Below are 18,886 nucleotides of genomic sequence, written 5' to 3'. Positions count from 1 at the left end.
AAGTTTGTATTATTAATTTTCAAACTTTTAAAATTTGTAAATTTGATCGCGTCATTTCACGCTCGACCAATCGGCTCGTCTCGTTTCAAAAACGTTATTAATCTAGAACGCAGGTTACTAAGCGAATGATTGTGTTTAAAAGTCAGAATATTTAATTGGATTTAGCATTAAAATATTAAATTTAATTTGAATTTTTGCTCTCCAAGATAAATAACGGGTCTATATATTACTCATACGAAGATTTGCTATATCTAAAATAGGAGAAGATATATCAAAAAGGCTTAAGTGTGGTATTTTTGAATATGAGAAAATACACGTTTCCATCTATTCCGCCATTAAGAAAAGTACATCAACGCTGGCGATCAAAGCGAAATAGTTGCAGCATTTGCAAAGCAAAGAGTTTTGATAGAAAGTGTAGCATCGTCAGCGTTAGAGGAAGCGAAGCAACATATGCATCTATTCAGGAAGTCTTTGCTATCGCAGACAGGTCATATTTGTCACAGGATTTAGATTCAATGTCGTGTAGAGGTGATGGGGGTTGAGTAGTAATGGGGACCCGGGGTCCGTCGCTCCTGCGGGATGACTCAAGGACAATAGGAGTGGTCTGAACACGATGGGAGATAATCTCGTGGGAGATGGGACGTGCTAACATCCCTTGTCCCCTAAACCGCTGGCGTATTTCTTGTTAAATGGAGCATTTCGTTTCACTTCTGAGCAGTTGCTGTTTCCAATGGCCATTGCTTGTCACATGCGGGTTGTGGCTTTTCATATTCCTCTCTCTCTTCTCTGTCTTGCTGCGCATATTACTTCTGAATATTTTCTCTTTCCTTTTATATATATATATATATTTTTTTTCCTACTTTTACAAATGGCAATAAAATTATATAACCGGCTAAACGTGTCCAATAGAACACAATAATCGAATATCTTCTTACATGCCAAGATGACTTTCTACGAGATAAATCGATTTCGGGTCAGTTATATGATTGTTTTTATGTAGGTATCGATGCGATAAATGATACCTTTTCATCAATTTGGGTTCCTTCGATGATTTCATTTCAATTAAACAATATCACTTTAATTGTTTCCATTCAATTTTGCTTCTCTTTTTTCCAAAAATTAAATATAAAAAGTCGTCGGTGGAGAAGATATTGCGGCTTTCCTATTTAAAAAAGAGAAGAAGAAATACATTTGATTACTCCGGAGAAAATAATAACAACAATAATAATTTGCGTGTGAAATTAGGTTAATTCGGCGTTTCGGGATTATTAAATTTAAAAATGAAAAATCGTAATAATAATAATATATTTATATATTTCACTCTCGTAGTAACCTTGACACGTAGTTGTTCAACGGAAGATATGTTCGACCACGTTAGTTCTATGGAGCGGAATGAAGCTTATCTTTGTCTTCCAGCTCCCTTTCGGTTTCGCTCGGAGAGTCACGTGATCGGAGCCGTCTTCCAAAAAGCGTCACGTGACTGTAAAAAGACGTCGCCTTGTTTGGCACGCGCAGTTAAAGAACGTGTTTATCCGAGCGTAATCCTCTACCAAATTATCAACAAACGTTCTTTTATTGCGTTAAATAGAAAAGTGTAAGAAAAATCTCTCCATCCCTTTCTTTTCCCCTTTCTTTATTATCATTTCTTTTCTCTACTAAGAAGTAGATTTTTCCAAAAATCGATAAAAGAGCCGTACAAATTATCCACATCCACAGTAATGGGAACATTAGAGAAGCAGAGTAGCCTATAAAACTACTGCTTTAATCCTACAAAACGTTTTTGTTGGTCTTTTATTCACTGGTAGCGGTAGAGCATCGCAGATTATCATCTCCGCTTCTGGCTTCTCTATTTATTTATTTGTCTTCCCCCCCGTATGTTTGGTGCCGGTTGTTAGGTGTTCTTTAAGTGGTGGACCTAACTGCTACTTAACTGTTGTCACCCCGAAACTCTGGCCATCTTGTATGATATGTGCCGTCGTTAAAACAGGTACCACTCCCATCCCGTGTAAGTGGTTGACCAAAGAGTTTTAATTCTTTATTGCCGCCTATTAACATTGATTGTATTAACTTTCCGGCTGTAAATCAGAATAATCTGGTTTTTTCTTCCACAAGCTCCACTCATCCAGCCGTGATATAGCTACAAAAATGATCGTGTTTTCTTTTTTTATTTTTTTATCTGCGTGTCTTCCTCTCGCATGTTCTGTTGAAAGACAAATAACGCGTTGGCGTCGGGATGCCATTACTTTTTATATAATGCCCTCCCTAAAATGTTAATATAATTTCAATTATTCTAACACAGGAGTCTATTTTTTAGTGCTTATAACAAATATTTTACTATGATTTTTCCTGTTTTAAGAACAGTAAAGTTACAGTAGAGTAAGCCTAGATTGTTTCTATTAACCTGTATGTTATTCTATTTTAAAGTTTGCCCTACATTATTACAAGAGAGAAAAACTCAACTTAGTATAAAAAAATTTGAAACAATAAAAAGTAAGAAGGATAACACTACAAAGGTAATATTTTTTATTTATTAATTTTAGTTTTAAGTATAGAAATTTAAGGACTTTAATGCTTTAACAAGGCTTTATAATTGTTTAATTATTTAAATAGATTCTACAAAAAATACTTTAAAACATTAATTAATGTTCTAAAAGATGAAAAGAACTATTCATACCAGTAAATCACCTTAGTCTATATAAATAAGCAGCAATGAATATCATTAAGAGTACATTGATAAATATTCTAAAATGACCATTTTTTAACATTATAAATATTCTACTTTGATCACCGCTAATGGACCTTTGACCTCTTATTTTCATCAGAATGAAAGGGTGGAGATGCAAAACAGCCAACTTAATTAGTTTCATTGATCAAACATTATCCTAAAAGATATATAATTAACATGATTTTTATTATTAAATATAAAGAAAATATAGAGTAAAATACCATTTAAATTTAGAACACATGTTAAACATTTATCAAATTAATATTTTATATTGAAATTTTATATTTTAAAGTGCAAAATGTTCGATTAAATGATGAAAAGAACGATAATCAAGCTGAAATTTGATGTATATTATACACATTTATTATGTATTTATTATATATGTTGCTAATTTGTAAGTTATTGTATTATTATACAGTTTACTATAATTAATGATAATTATGATTAAGATAAATGTTGTTATTTAACACTATTAGAATTGATTACATAGTGACAATGAATAGATCTATCTATACATAATTATCATGGCTATTTTATCAATGTTTCATTTTGTAAGAAGGAGAGAAAGAAAAATTTGTTTTTAGGGTCAGTCTGTCTGTCTGATAAAATAAAATTGTCTACATTTTAACAATAAAATTATATTTAATTATAAACAGAAAAGAAAAATTAGTGATATAAATCTAGAGTCATCTGACAGGATGATGGTTAAAGTAAATTATTAATGGGGAAAACAGAAGCTTTCTATACATAAACTGAGAATGTTCACTAATGAATGCTTTATATATCCTCATCTTCAATTATTCACTGTAAACTTTTCTAATATGTGATTTAAGTTTTCTGTACCTTTCCCCACCTCCCTGCGATCCTTCCCTTCCGTATGATTGAGTACATAAAAAGATAATAATTTCCGAAAAGGAAAAACCTGATTAAAAACTTCAAATAATTTTCCTAAATACCCTTTGAAAAATGAAATGTAGGAGATTGTTAAATTTATTAAGATTTATCTCTTAGAATTTTTCAATTTTTATTTTCAAATTTGATTTTTTTTTTTTAAACACATCGGATTTCTGGGCTATAAATAGACTAAAAAGTAATTAACGAAACAAAGTAATTTGCCGTAAAAGTAGGCAGTTAAGTCGCCATCTTGTACTAAATTTAATAATTACATTAATTTATATATTGTGAAATAAACCAGAGCGGGACCCGAACCCGAACTCATACTAAAGAGGGTCAAATGGGTCGTATTTAAAGGATGCCAAATGTTAATAATGATAATAATTAATTTTCTTATTAAAAAAAATAATAAAATTCTTATGAAAACGTAGAATAAAGATTTATATTAATTGTTTATTTGGCATAAGAATTAATTTGATTAAGAAGAAAACAAAATAACAGTAATAGGGTTGTTGATCAGTTATACGGCAACGTCCTATAATTATTGGAGTAATATTTTATAAGGCATCAATTATTGTTGTCTGTCATGAAGTTATCATTTATTTTTCATTTCGACCTTACACTCGATCAATAATAAAAGTCGATTTTGATTAAAAGGAAAAAAATACACGATAAATTTACCTTTGTTTATCTTTATCCCTAGCATTTATTAAGTAATTTAGAACTGTTAGTAAGAGCCATAAGTATAGACGATGTTATCTAGACACCGTACGAAAAATTATTCGCTAATTATAAGCCGTAGACAATGAATCAAGGCTTTAACTAATTATATATTAAATTAAATTGCCGATGATAAAATCCGGGTTGCAGATAGGGATGCTGGGGACTCGGAGTGTTGTTATCGAGAAAGAGAGTTATCCGGTTATCTTAGTTCAGAAAAAGGTGCAAACGATAGGGGAAAAATCTATCAAATTAGATAAGAAATAATAATAATAATAATAATTTTGAAAGCGAGTGAAACGATAGTCTAGTTAAAATTGAAACGACCCATTGCGGGGTGTAAAGGGTGAGTTTCCTAGAAACGACGGCTCCATTTGCATCTCACATAAAGTTAAATCTATAGAATGACTTATTTATCAAATTCTATACGACTATTATAGAGGTTATCTCGATTTTCCACCATCCATTCGAGAGTAGAATGCATCTGCTAAACCCAAACCTTGACGCGTAACAGCTAACCTCAAGAATTATCACTGCCCTTTAGCTCACTAATATTTGCAGTATAAAGGAGAAGAATTATGAGAAAAATCCAATCTTCTACACACAAGAGCGTAAGTGGTAAAGTAGTGGATAAAAGATATAGTCGTATATATTCCCAACCGACGTAATTTGCAGAATAATCAAGTAAAGCATTTCCACTACTGTAATACACTTTAGGGAATCGTTTGGGAAAAGTTGTAAATTTGTTTCTTCTTCTCACTTTAAAATATTAAAAAAAGAAAGAAGAAAAATCGAAAATCTCTTTATATATATAAATATATATTCCTCTTTTTTAACGAGCGTTTATACGCATTTACTGCGGATTTCCTGCTTAATTCGACTAGAGAAATCCGCAGTAAACGCGTCAAGATGGCGACATAAAAGGCGACTAATGAGTTATTATAAAAACTTTCCGGTAGGATATATAATTTTAAGTAATTAAATAACATAAGCGCCATTATATTCTTTGTCGTCGTGGCACGAAAGGCAAAACGATCGTTCATTTTTCAGCCGGGATCGTTGGAAGCTTTACTGCAATCATAACGTTAATTTACTGCACATAAACGTAAAAGTTGTAGAGTATGGCCAACCAGGCTACGGGTTCTGCTCTGTGACAAAGTACAGAGTATATTATAATTTTCTGTGGCGGGATACGCGATAAGGGTTACAGTCGTTGATAGCGTGACAGGCATAAGGGATGGTTTTTACTGCAACCGTTTATACTGTCCATTCACGTTTTCTAGGCTATTACATTGGGGTTTCCGCAATACACATGCGACGACGCCTGCTTAACACTGACTAATGAATGGTTGGTACGCTTTTTTTGTCATTTTATTGAGTGGAAGAGCTGCCTTGATGGTTAGCTAACTCCCTAGAGTTAAAAAGGCATTTGTTGTTGGCATTCGCCAGGGAAGGAGCAACCCTTTCTGGATATGTTGTGTACATGTCGATAATTGGACTGACGACTTAAAATTTTATGCCACTCTTGGTTATTTAATTAGTGTCTTGATGTCTTTTCTGCTCGTAGATCGGTTAGAGACAATCGACAAGCAACAAGGCCGTTTAAGGGTTTGATAATTGTAAATTCTACTCTTAAAAAAGGAATAGATAAAGATATTTCAAATTGAAATATAATTTATCTAAATTCTCTCATACTCCACTCCATTCAATCTGCTTAGTCTACGATACGAAATCCGGATATTTAATGGCCAGTAACATTCTCTAATCCCCGTAATTAAGTTACGGATATTAGAATTCGGATTGTCATTGTAATAACGTATTGCTAATGATAATTAAACGAATATCGGATACGAAAAAATAATAATAATTTAAAGGCGAATTTATTTAATGGATGACGTCTTCTTCTTCTTCTTCTTCGCACTTTTCCCGAAGTTAAAGCGAAAAAGAACTGCCAACGAGAATCTTCGGACGAGTTTGGGCGGAGAAATAAGGAACTTCCGACTTTTGGTGTTTTAATCATAAAATATTAATTGGACGCATTACATAATTATCCCGAAGCAAACAAGTGTCAAATTATTTAACAAGGCATATCTAATAGAAGAGCCGACTAATTACTGATGACTTATTTATGTAGGGTGTGTCTGGCGTCGTGTTACTTTCATCATTGTTGATTGCACAATCGTCAACAAGCAAAAAACTCTTCTTTCTTTCCTCATTCACTTAATGTACAAGCTGATGAACTACTCCTAAACATAATTCACCACTTTCAAAGAACTCTCTTTCCACGAAAACCTAACATATTTCCTCTCTTATTGTCCGAATTTATTAATGTAAATTAAAGCAAGATGAAGTCGCATTTTGTCTCGCTCTTTCCCAAATTTGTACTTCTAATAACTCCCCTTTGCTGGCGAACGGTTAAAGAATGTTTGCTGTTGAAAATCACGTTTATTAAAAGCGTAAAAGTTAAAAAAAATGCAATTATAAAGTCTCTGTAAACATTTTTCCGAATGAATATAACTTGTTAAATCAATAACCATCTTATAATTTACCACTTCAGAGCGAATTTATAAAAATTTTACTAATAATTCCGCTCCTCCTCGAAATTTACTTCTAATTTAATTAATATTAAATATTTTTATACAATTTTTATACAATTTACAATATTTTATAATAAACAAATAATTTTTTTATATCTTTTATTAATTCCGAAATTGGCCATTTAAATTTTCCGTGTTTGATTTTATTTTGTTCTCATTTATTTATTTTAAATTAAAGATCCATTAAGGTCGAGTCGTCGTTCTTCGTTACGATTCGTTTTCGTGCGTCACGTACACGTCACATACGTAACTTATATCTAACAAGTAGGCTACACGATTATTAGTAACGTCATTCGACACGTTTTATCATCATTATCGGTTCCAAACTTAATCCATAGTTTATGGTGACGTTTATAGTCATCACTTTCCTAAATATCCTCGGTTGAAATGCCATCTTTGGTACGTCACATTGGCAATTTTTCAACGAATTTTAGAAATATTTAAACAATTCAACTTGGCCTTCTTGTGTAATTTATTATTGGTAATATACATATTGTTTGTGGGTAAGGAATATACTTTGCTGTAAAGGATTCTTTAGCCCTTAGACTTTATATTAAAGTACCCATTTCCTTGTCAAAAACGTTGCAGCAAACGTAACGTGCTCAAACGTTGGCTGGCGTAACAATATAGACGACGAATTTTACTGTTAATGATGATGAATCGTTAGTGTTCGGGAAGCAAAACTATACGGCGAATTTGCAACTAATACAATCTATTAGCGGTAGATTTATGCCTGTTATACGTTACGCGGTCTATTGTACCGCGGCCGTACGACGTCGGAATATATTTATAATTGCATAATGGGAAAATCCACAACGATGCGCATTATCGTCGTCGTCACGTGACCTATTGCCAACCATAGTGTACTTTATCGATCGCATTCTGGTTCATTTACCATCTGGTATGCTATATAAGCGTTATCGATCTAAGAATTATTATAACGGGTCATTGGCAACGTAACGTCTGTCGATCGTCGTAACCTTAATCAAACCCCTAAGTGCGACAGATGAATTATATAGACGGAGACACGGGATGTATACGGCCAAGAATATGGAAGATTCGAGTTACGCAAGAAAATTTCTGTTTATATTCCGTTGCCAATGCAGTTGTAGTATATTCCGAGCGCTTTATGTATGCGCACGAAAGTTTGATCAATAAGTTTTGATCCGAGACATTCACTTCGGTCACGTTATGAGAGTTAAAATCGATCGGCGGCTTTTGGATGACATTTTCCATATACCGGAGTGGAAAATCATTTTTAGAAGATGTGTTAAGTCTAGTCTTAGTTTAAAATAGACCCAATTAAGATTTTAATTCGTGAACCGAGCCACATTTACGGGAAGAATAGAACGGAGATAGTTGTTCATTGGGGAGATATTATACGTTAGCAATATTGTCTTAATGAGATGGAGCCAGAAATTGTGATTCGCTCAGTTTCTCCTTCCACATATTTTCAATAAAATTACAAACTGTTTTGAAAATTCTCCGGGATTGTAGGCAAGTTTTATTTCTAAAAATTACGGCTCGGCAGTTATAATTTCGATTTATTTCGTGGTAAATCCTCAAAATCTTTGGCAGAAAATGAAAAATATTGGAAATTAAAGTTATCTGCAGCGATTATGCCAGAGAGATCGAATGCCAGGAATCCAGAAACGAACATTTTACTTTCATTAATCATTTGCATAAAGAAAACCTCAAACTTTCTTCATTTGGCGGTCACGCCAGACTAACCGTACGGAGATTACAACTTTTACGAGGCAGCAAAAGTTGGCCATTGCAAAAATATTTTATTATTAAAGCAAATTCGACGCGGTTAAAATCAATTTTTAACATTAATTTTCAATGAAGTGGTTTAAAAATTTAATCAAGCCAGTTAAACAACGTATCTTCTTCGATTTAATTAAATTTCCGAAGCAAAACAAAACAGAAAATAATTTATTTATAAGTTAAATGATCATTTTGCTCGTGACGTATTTTTGTGTGTTCTTTTAACCATATAAATGACATTTTGGCTGACAATTTCCCCCGCAAAGCGGTTTCTTTTTTATCAAAAATTCGGCATTAATTTTTTAATTTAAATTTTTTTTTTAAGCGGTTATATAATCTATCGAGTGTTTTCTCCAATTCCAATATTTTTCAAGCGACATTCGTAATAATTTCCAGTAGTTAATTAAAACTTTTAAAATTTTTTAATGAAAAACTAATACGGAATTTTTTAAAAAAATTAAAAGCAAACAAGCTAAAAATAGAAGAGGAAGAGAGAGAGAGAGAGAGAGAAGAGAGTGGGAGAGGAGGGCTTTGATGGAAAGCAAAAGTTCATTTTTGCAAGCCAAACAAAGGAAAGTGACAAACAAAAATTATAAAGTGTGATCGATGCGCTTATTAATAATTAGAGTAGAAGCTCAACCTGGCTGACACTAATCTACCTACGCTGATCTTATCCCCGGGCTATCGAAACTTACCCGATAGGATAGGGAAATTTAATTTGAGTGAAGCTACATCCATCCCATCTCTCGCCATTGTTTAATTTTCCGGCCCTGGGGCTATCGTCTCTCCAATGATGGGTTTATCGCCGATAGACGTTGACAATGTTTTACCTATCTACCCAGAATTCCTCGCATTTAATTGATTCCCGTCCTCCGTGCTTCATCTGTTCCGCGGTCGCATATTGGTTGGCCGCATTTTGGCCTCCTAAATGGATCTGACACACGGTTATCTTCTTCCTTTTTTATATATTCCGGATCCTCCCGCTATAACTTGGACTTTTTTCAAATCGAAAAAGTAGAAGAAGATTCTTCTTCTTTGCAAATCTTCCTCCACATAAAAAAAAGAAAGACGACGACGACGACGACGGTGGGTGTAGCTTTCGACTACAGAAAAGTCACCAATCGTCGAAGGTCCCGACACTAGATTTTGTTAAATATTTACTTCAATGACTAAATTATCGAAGATAAAATTAAACTGACGTTAAAAAATGGCTTCGAGAGTGTTAAGTCGGTGTAAATATTTAACACGAGAACAATGTTGACTCTTGGAATGTTCTTTCATTAACTTTCATTATGTTTGCCGAAGAAGGGAAAAAATTAATAATTCGTCTTAATTATCATTTACTATATCTTTCAGTCGGAAAAAATGTATATAAAGTGATGTAAATTTGAACAAAAAGTTTTGATATTCAAACACAATTTTCTCTCTCTATATATATATAAGCAGATAATTTCTTCTTCTTCCGCTAGAAAATAAACTGGCGCTGAAAAATTTAAACAAATAAATCACTAGCAGACTTGGTTATCTGCCACGGGAAACCTTTGGCTATTACTTCGACTTACCGGGAAGATATTACTCATCCATTAATCTTGAAGTATTAAATAATGCTGCTAGATAAAGGGCAAGGCGTCGACAATGGGCGACTTAAGAAAAGGATAAGAATAAGAAGTGTAGGGCACGAGTTTGGCCACAATTAAAAATCGAAAAACGGACTTTAGCGAGCCGAATTTTAAACCTTTAAGTGCCTTCTTTAATGATATAATGGAAGAGAAGGTGAGGGTTGGAAGGAATGACGTGATCTTTAACTGCCGTTGACAATTGTTGCCGGTAAACAATAACTCCGACCTCTTTTCCCCCTAACGTCTGCTAATGTGCATCCGATTTAAACTTCTGTATTCCCGGTTAAGTGACGTTCCATTAAGTATTCTATCTACGGATAAACGCGTCGATATTAATAGTGTTATCTTCCATTATCGCCTCTTGTGTTTTTCCCCCCTTTACCTTATTTAAATTACATCTTTATAATTCTTGGAGAAAACGTCGGCCAAATGGTATAAATTGATAAAACGTTTCGAAAGAAAATACGCTTCGTGTTGGATTAATTTTATTTTTATTCATTGGAATGCTTTTTACAGACTTCTGGAAGGTGTAGGAGCATTAATAAATACAAGTTTCCTTTGTTTCTCTCCGAGGGCCTTCCGAATTTTGCGCTTAAATGCTCTCTTTTTTTTTTTTAATGCCTAGTTTAATACGCGAGGCCCATCGCATACATTTCTGTATTTTTTTTCTTCTTTTTGGCAAACTTAAAAAAAATTTAAAATTCATAAAAGTTTAAAACTAAAATTTTGGGAAAAAAAAGCGAATTTTAAACGATCGTTCTTTATAAAATAACAGAATTAATTCCGAGTTTTGTCGCAATTCACGAGAGAACGCCATCTCGTCTCTAAATTAGGCACCAGAATCTAATTTTGACGAACAAGCGTTTGACGATAATTCTTTGTTAAGGGGATTCGCCTAAAGTCGTCAATTGCGATTATTTTTATCATTCATGTTCGATGTTGATCCTTGGCATTGGATGGCGTGTTTCATGACACCCACGGCCATTCCACTGTCTAAATTAGGACGGCATTCTATTTTAGATTCCTGGTTACTATTCTGATTCTCTTCCGTGACTCTCAAATTTGTTTCGACGGCGTGATGATGGTCACGCGTGTCCGATTCGTGGATGACCAGAGGCTGCTGCTCCACGTTTTCCGTTTCGACCGCTGCTCTTGATCCCGGCGGCTCTTCTGTCGAAGGTTCGGGCTCGCTGGCTGGTGGTGCTACCACGCGTACTACGTGCTCTTCCTCGTTGCCCGTCTGTTGCAAGATAGCGGGCAGCTCGTAATGATGAAAGAAATACAACATGGAATGCTGGAAGGGAAAAAACAATCGTTCGGTTGAATTTTTTCGAAATAAACAAAGTGAATTAACCGTTTAACACGTATGTACCTGAATAAAAAACCAAGAGGTGAGCAGGGCCAAACCGCTGTACTGACCGTTAAATCTATAGTCGTAAGCGTAGAAGGCAAAATGATACAAGTAGAAGAATCTGCGGAATGGAAAAATATATATTAGTACGTGGTAAAAAAAGATGTCGCGTATGAAGACGCGAACGTGGGTGACACGAGTCAATCGGCGATTGTTTTAGAAGAGAAAAAGGATCAACCGTTTTGTGTAACTCCATTCATCATTCTTAAGGTGGACGATGTGGAAAAGTGTCTCGGACGAGATTACGGAAGCAGAGGTGTCAGACGGTCCTGGGGGAAATAAATTTTCTAGCGCGTAGGATTAAAGGCCTTCCCTTTATCACGTGACGGCGATTTATAAAAATGGCATTTCGTTTTAAAACCTGCACCCAACCCTCTTTTCTCCCTTTTGTAGACAGACTATTATTAAATTATGGTAAACTGAAAAGGGACAGTCGAACGTATTGTTTTAATTCCATTAGGGTCGGTTGCACCCATGAAAGAGTTATGGAGTAGGAGTACCCATGGGCCTTTATGCCGCTCGGCCTGCTTGCAATATTAAAAAGGTGACAACAATGGTTTGCGGGAGGCTAAATAATGATGGTATTCAGTGATCCATCATAGGGGTCAATAGCTAGTGACGTCGCCTGAGGGATCGCGTCCTTCTGTGTCGCTTTGCCTCCGGGGGGACATTTTCTGCTATCTCTCCCCGAACGGCGGTGCAGCTCGATCTAATGGGACGCGCTTTAAATCGTGGACCAATCATAAGGAGAAGGAAAGGCGATACTCGTCCTGCAATCAATTGTCCGATCGCAACGCAGATGGATGATACGTAATTACAACACGCGAAGTAACAGTTACACGTGGTTAAGAGATCGAATTACTCGCTTTTATTAAATATATAACCTGGAACTGGTTCAATCAAGTGACGAAAGGGATCGCTTACTACATCGTTGATTAATTTGAAGGAGAACCTCATCCGTTTTAGTTCCGGCAGTCTGCAATTTGCAAACAAATTACAATTTGACTGATGTGCCTGTTATCTTGAACAAACACCTGCTGAAATGCGTTACGATCGGTACTTATTATTGAACATCGGAATTCGAATATTCGTCTATCGCTTAATTTCTCTTTCACTTTTTCTATTTTAAAATAATTACGATTACAGTATTACCATTTAAACGTGTTTACGAACCGGCCAGAATAAACCGATGACGAAAAAACCAGCAGCTAGCAAAAAGAACTTTCGCTACACACAGTCTAATCAGCAGCAAAAAATTCCCTCCGTCGATTTTATCGTTCTTGTTACCTACGACTTGATTTGTTGTATCAATAAGTCGGAGACGAAAAAGCGGGAAGAGGGAAGAAAAAACTTTTTTAAGTAGAAAAGAAAGAAATGAAAGAACGGAATTGAATCTTTTCACTGCTTCGAAACGATCGAGAGGGTAGAGAAATATGTGATTTGTCTGTCGTCCGATGGAGGAAAGAGAGAGAGAGAGGTGGGAAAAGCCTCCGCCCAATCAATTCCTATGGACTGGCGGGAGATGGATGCAATCCCAAGACACCTCCAACCATAGACGAACTGTTTGTCTGCCTCGTGTACACATCATCTCGTTCACATATACACAGACGTATATGCTGTTTCGTGTTCATTGGTGCTATCAATAGTCGATGTAGTCCACTTTAAGATTCATTTAATGCCCCATTCTTCAAAATATTCGATATTCGTGTTTTTTTTTAAATATTAATCAATACAAAATTTTATACTTATACTGTGTACTTAAGTTTGAATCTACTACACTTATTTAAAAAAAAACAAAGTTAAGACATTTAAAGATATAAAAATGCGACAACATATATATAAAATGTGATCGAAATGTCTACAAAAGTCATCAGAAACTAATACTACTACTATAATATTCACAATAAAACTACTATAAAATTATTCACAACTAAATAATTTTAATGTAATATTAGAAATCACTTTCAGCTAACATTTTAAATTCTTTTGACCAACCTTGAATTTCTATTAAAATTACTTAACAACTTAACAGTTTATATATATATATAAAAACTCAGTTTTCCTCTTCATCCTCTTGATGTCAGAAAAACGAATTTACTGCAGTGCAGCACCTATAAAAGCTGAAGAATTCAACTTCTATTCCAACTTAAAAACTCTGGACACCAACTGATGTCCCATCCCAGGTATACAAGGTTTTTTCCCTTTTATGAGTAGAGCATAGACATGACAAAAACAGGCAAAGAGAATTGTCCAGATGGCTTGGGCAGCTGCACTATTCCAAAAAACCTCCATTCTCCAGTCCAATAAACCTTCTCTCTTTCTCTTTCCAAACTCCACCATGGGTAGTAAGAAAAAAAAAATGAAATAAAAAAAAGAGAAAAAAGAATTGCTAGTTGCTAGAGATTCTATCCAAGAATTATCACTTTATAGAAAACTAACACTTTTCCTATTTGGTGCTCTGTCTTACTTTCTAATATATTAAAAATTAACATATATTCTTCTAAAGTTAAATTTATGTCTTCTGTACAAAGAATATGACCTTAAGGCTACAAATGGATGTTAGATTGTGACAATTACTCTACTTACCTCAACCAATAGTACTTTGTAATAGCTGTATGGCAACAAATAGCATCATACTGATCTGCTACCCATACTATTATAATAATGTAAAATGCTGTTGTTGTATCATTAAAAAATTCTGACATAATTGCTTCCATTCCTATAAAAATAAAAAATAATAATAATATTTGCTATTAAAGTCAAAATTTTGTCTAACATATAATAATTAAACTTTCACAAACTTCTTTATAATTAAACTTATATAATGGGACTAGTAAAAATTACTAAAATATATTTTATACCAACACTACATACTAATGTATGCTAGTATCACATACAGATTCTTCCTCTTCTATAAAATAAATTCTTTCACTTTTATATTATAAATTTTAAGCTTTATATTTTTACAGCAAAACACCACTTATTTATTTATCTACAGATGTGAGATGAATTTAAAAAAAAACATTAATTAACACCTCTAGTGATTTAACATAAATATTATTAAAATAAAGTATGAATAGAAGCAAAGAAATTTAAAATATTTCTTCATTAATAACTAACAAAAAAAATATTGGTATTTTTATTTTTTTTCTTCATAATTTTTGTTGTTATAGCTTGATTAACTTTCTGAATTCTGAATGTTAATTTGCTCATATGAATTAAATCTTTTTGCTATTAATAAAAAACTTTTTCAACTACATTTCATTCATTAAATTAATGGATGATTTGATTTCAAGCTAATCACTGTGATGAACATAAACTATTACTACTTGTTAATTAGATAAAAATATTGCTAATATCAATTATCTTGTAATTCAATAATATATTTTTTTTTTGAATAAAAAATTATCTTGTTAAAATACAAGCCAAAAAACTTAGCTTCTGTTTTCAAAAACAGGAATTACTGTTGAATATTTTTATTACTACATAATGTAGCAATTATGAATAGAAAATAAAGAGCGTAGCGAATTTATTATTAGTAATATTTACTGTATAATACTATGGTATGTTTAAGTAAACTAATATAAAATGCTCTGTAGTTATTAAGGAACTACTTTAATCTATCTATTAACAATAAAATTATCTTGCATTTTTTCTTCCTATTACATTAATATCATTTAAGAAATTGTTCAAATCAAAAACAGGAAATTTCTATAGTGTAAATATTTTACATCAATAAATAAACATTACTGTAAAATAAAATTTGCCATTTTGTAAATAAAATTATAAGTATCAAAACATGACAAAACTGATTTCTCACTTTGATTTCTAAAATCAAATTTTAATTAATTACTTTTATTTATTGTTCAAAATGCTAATAAAGAACAACATTAATTTAAGTTAGCTGTGAGAAATAGAAAAATATCTCATAGTGACAGATTGATAGCTATCATTAATAACTAATGTGCTACATAAGACCAAAATGAAAGTTTAATAAATCATTACTACACATTCAAATTCGCTCTTCTGAAAATGTTCTTTTTTAATATATTGTATTTTAATTATTAAAAATTATTTATTGTAGTATACAAATGCAATATATATTCAATATATGTCATTCAGAATTTAATATATAAATAGTTTGGTAAAACCAAAAACAGATAAAATATGATACATTTAATGAATATTGTCATTCATTACATATTTATTTTTAAAGATAATAATTTGTATGATTGATTACTATATGAAAGTCTAGAAGCTTTTCAAGTAGAAAATATAGAAACCAAACTTTATAACTATTTGATAACTGTAAATAATAAATGTTATTTACAAATATCAATTAGTTTTAAAGTTCCATTTAAAGTTCTAATAATATAAATGTATTACTGTATATTCAAAATTAACAATGTCAAATAAATTATTAACAAAAGTAATGTATAATTAAAACACAGTATATTGAATTATACGTAGGAAATTCTACGGCTTTGAAGATCTAAATTTAATAAAATTTCTGCCAAAAAATAAAAATTTTTCATAGCTGTACATAAAAAAATAAATAAATAAACACTATTCAAAGAAATGCATATGCAAATAAAAGAGAATTTTATAGTTTTTATCAATTTTATGTGAACCTGATTAATCAGGATGAAAGATTTAAATGGTAATTTGATTTCAAGCATAGAAATATCAGTATAAGAATAGTTCTACTTTGAAAATTTTTTTATTCCTTACAATAAAGAAATTAAGTTGGCTTATTCAATATGTTTAACCTACCTCAATTGTTTCAGATCATGCAATTAACTTTTTTATTGATACATTTTTTATGAAAACTCGATTACAAAACTATAGAATAATACAGGGTTATTCACTTGGGACTAAATGCTTATTATATGGAATATCTACATATCAAGTAAAAAAATGAGCATAAAACAGAAATGGAATGATTCTTTATTTCATGATGAAACAGTCAACCAAGGTATGTTTTACATTATATGTTATTCAATGTGACTGTGCAATCATGAAACTTATATATCTTAATTTTATAACATCTGCATCTAAATAAAGATTGTTGTGAAGGCATTTGACACTATTCTAGAATTTCACAACTGGACTTTTTATATACAAGGAATAGTCAAGAAAAACTCAACTTTTGACAAAAATTTTATTACACAACACAAACTCTTACACTACCACTTTCAAATAAACTCCATCTGGAGCTACACACCTCTGCCAGCATCCACATCACTTGTCAAAGCTGTCCTGAAAGTTATTTTTTGTGGTGTCTTTACAGATTTTCATCACTTTAGGTTCTTTCTCTTCTACTGATTTGGAACCTGTAACCCTTCAACTACTCTCTCATTTTAGGTAACAGATGAAAGTCTATAGTATAAGGATTAAGCAAGGTTTGTTATGCCTTACTTAGGCAGATATTCATTATTTATTTATTTTAATTAATCAGGAAGAACCAATGGAACAAAAATGTAAAGCTACTACATTCATGAAAGCCTTTAAAAACATTATACAAAAATCCAACAATGAGTTGCTTAACTTTCCCAGCAACATTTAAAACTGTGTATGTGGTGCCATCTGTTATGATATTTTATTAAAAAAATCTTTTTGTATTTTTAATTATTACAAAATAACAAAAAGCTTCATTTTGAGGTTAGGGATGAATTTTATAAAAAAATTGTAAATGCTAATATTGAGTAAAATCATCATTAAATCTGACACTACTCGAGATATGACACAACCTCCCTTTATCTCCCTATCTTGTCAACCTTTAACCACCAAAATTTAATAACATCAATCCCCTAATACATAAACCTCCTGGCAAAATTTCAGGAATTTTCAACAGAAATCATAAGAGTTATTAAGTTTCAAAGAGAGTGAACAAAATTGTGCTCCCACACACACACACACACACACACACAGAAAAAACCCCCAAATTTCTTTGCATTTTTCAACATTTCAAGGTCCAAAAAGTCCAAAAGTGTAAAAATCTTGGGGGGGTCACTTTTTCATCAATTGCTATACTTTCCCTCTGTTATATATAACAGAGCCAGGAAAGTAAAATGGCTTCCAGAATTGCTTTTACAAGTGGTATGGATGCTGGCAAAAATGTACAGCTGCAGAAAGAGAGATCCTATAGTTATTAATCAAAGACACATGATTGGTCTATAATTTGAAAAAATTGTAGGCCCTCGAATTCCCAGTCATCCGTCTGTCTGTCTTTTCTTAATCTCAAAAACGAAGTTACATAGATGAAAGATGAGTCCGGATATGGAAACCTTAGGGGCAGGAGGCCCCATTTAACTATATACGGACTTCCAATGCAAACCAGAAATCATGTTATTTGAATTCAAAAATTTCTTTTGAAAGGTGTTAGATAAACAGTGCGACTATTGTTAAAAGAAAACTATGATGTACAGGGGCAAGCAACTACTAATTTGAGCTGGAAAGAACATATTTTAAATTAAAAAATATGATTAAAAATTGCAGTCTGGCATTGCAATAAATAAATAAAATACACAAATAAATGCAATATTGCAATAATTACAATAATAATTGGTCACAATAAATAATTACTCATTATGCTTGACATCCACAACTCCATTTTCAAATTATTAGTAACAAAAACATCCATTTTGTTTAACTATCACTAAGCTATTCTTTGCTGAAGTATTTCATCCTATATTTAAATTTGAGAGTTTAAATATAAAAAATTTATAAAAAAGTGAAAATATATTTTATTACTCTTAAAATTAACTATAATTACTTTTTGAAAATTTTTATTAAATTTTTTTCATAAAATTATTTGTGAACATGTACTGTACTACTAGAACAATATCTAGATTAATGATTAGCCAAGATCAATGTTACTGTTGGTATACAATACTGTGGAACCTCAATTAATGAGCACCTCGCATAACGAGCAAAACAAATTGTGAAAAATGACTCACCTAACGAGCAATGTTTCACATAACGAGTGACGATAAGAGGAGAAGTCTCGGATTGTGCGCATGCTTCATCAGTCTGTGTTTAGCACTCGTTCCGCTAGCATCTTAGTGTCACTTGTGATCGCACATTTTTCCAAATTTGTGTTCAGACATATTACATATAAACATCAACAACAATAGCTCGTTATATAATAAAC

General features: G+C 32.4%; 1 protein-coding gene across 2 annotated transcripts in view; it reads right to left on the bottom strand.

Annotated features, from left to right (window-relative positions):
- Positions 1–10,796: 10,796 nt before the first annotated feature.
- Positions 10,797–18,886, bottom strand: part of LOC136984849 (membralin-like) — a 98,685-nt gene continuing 90,595 nt past the window's right edge. For both annotated transcript variants that reach the window (XM_067281990.1, XM_067281991.1), the window contains exons 10-12: positions 14,320–14,452; positions 11,695–11,794; positions 10,797–11,616 (exon numbers count right to left, since the gene is read on the bottom strand). In XM_067281990.1, the coding sequence (XP_067138091.1) occupies positions 11,227–11,616; positions 11,695–11,794; positions 14,320–14,452 (623 nt within the window). In that variant the 3' untranslated portion in view covers positions 10,797–11,226. The remainder of the gene's footprint in view (positions 11,617–11,694; positions 11,795–14,319; positions 14,453–18,886) is intronic.

Source organism: Centruroides vittatus, unplaced genomic scaffold, assembly GCF_030686945.1.
Source record: "Centruroides vittatus isolate TY-2023 unplaced genomic scaffold, ASM3068694v2 contig_934, whole genome shotgun sequence".
Taxonomy (NCBI): domain Eukaryota; kingdom Metazoa; phylum Arthropoda; class Arachnida; order Scorpiones; family Buthidae; genus Centruroides; species Centruroides vittatus.
Note: the sequence above shows the minus strand (reverse complement) of the source record. Positions and strands in the feature narration are given on the sequence as shown.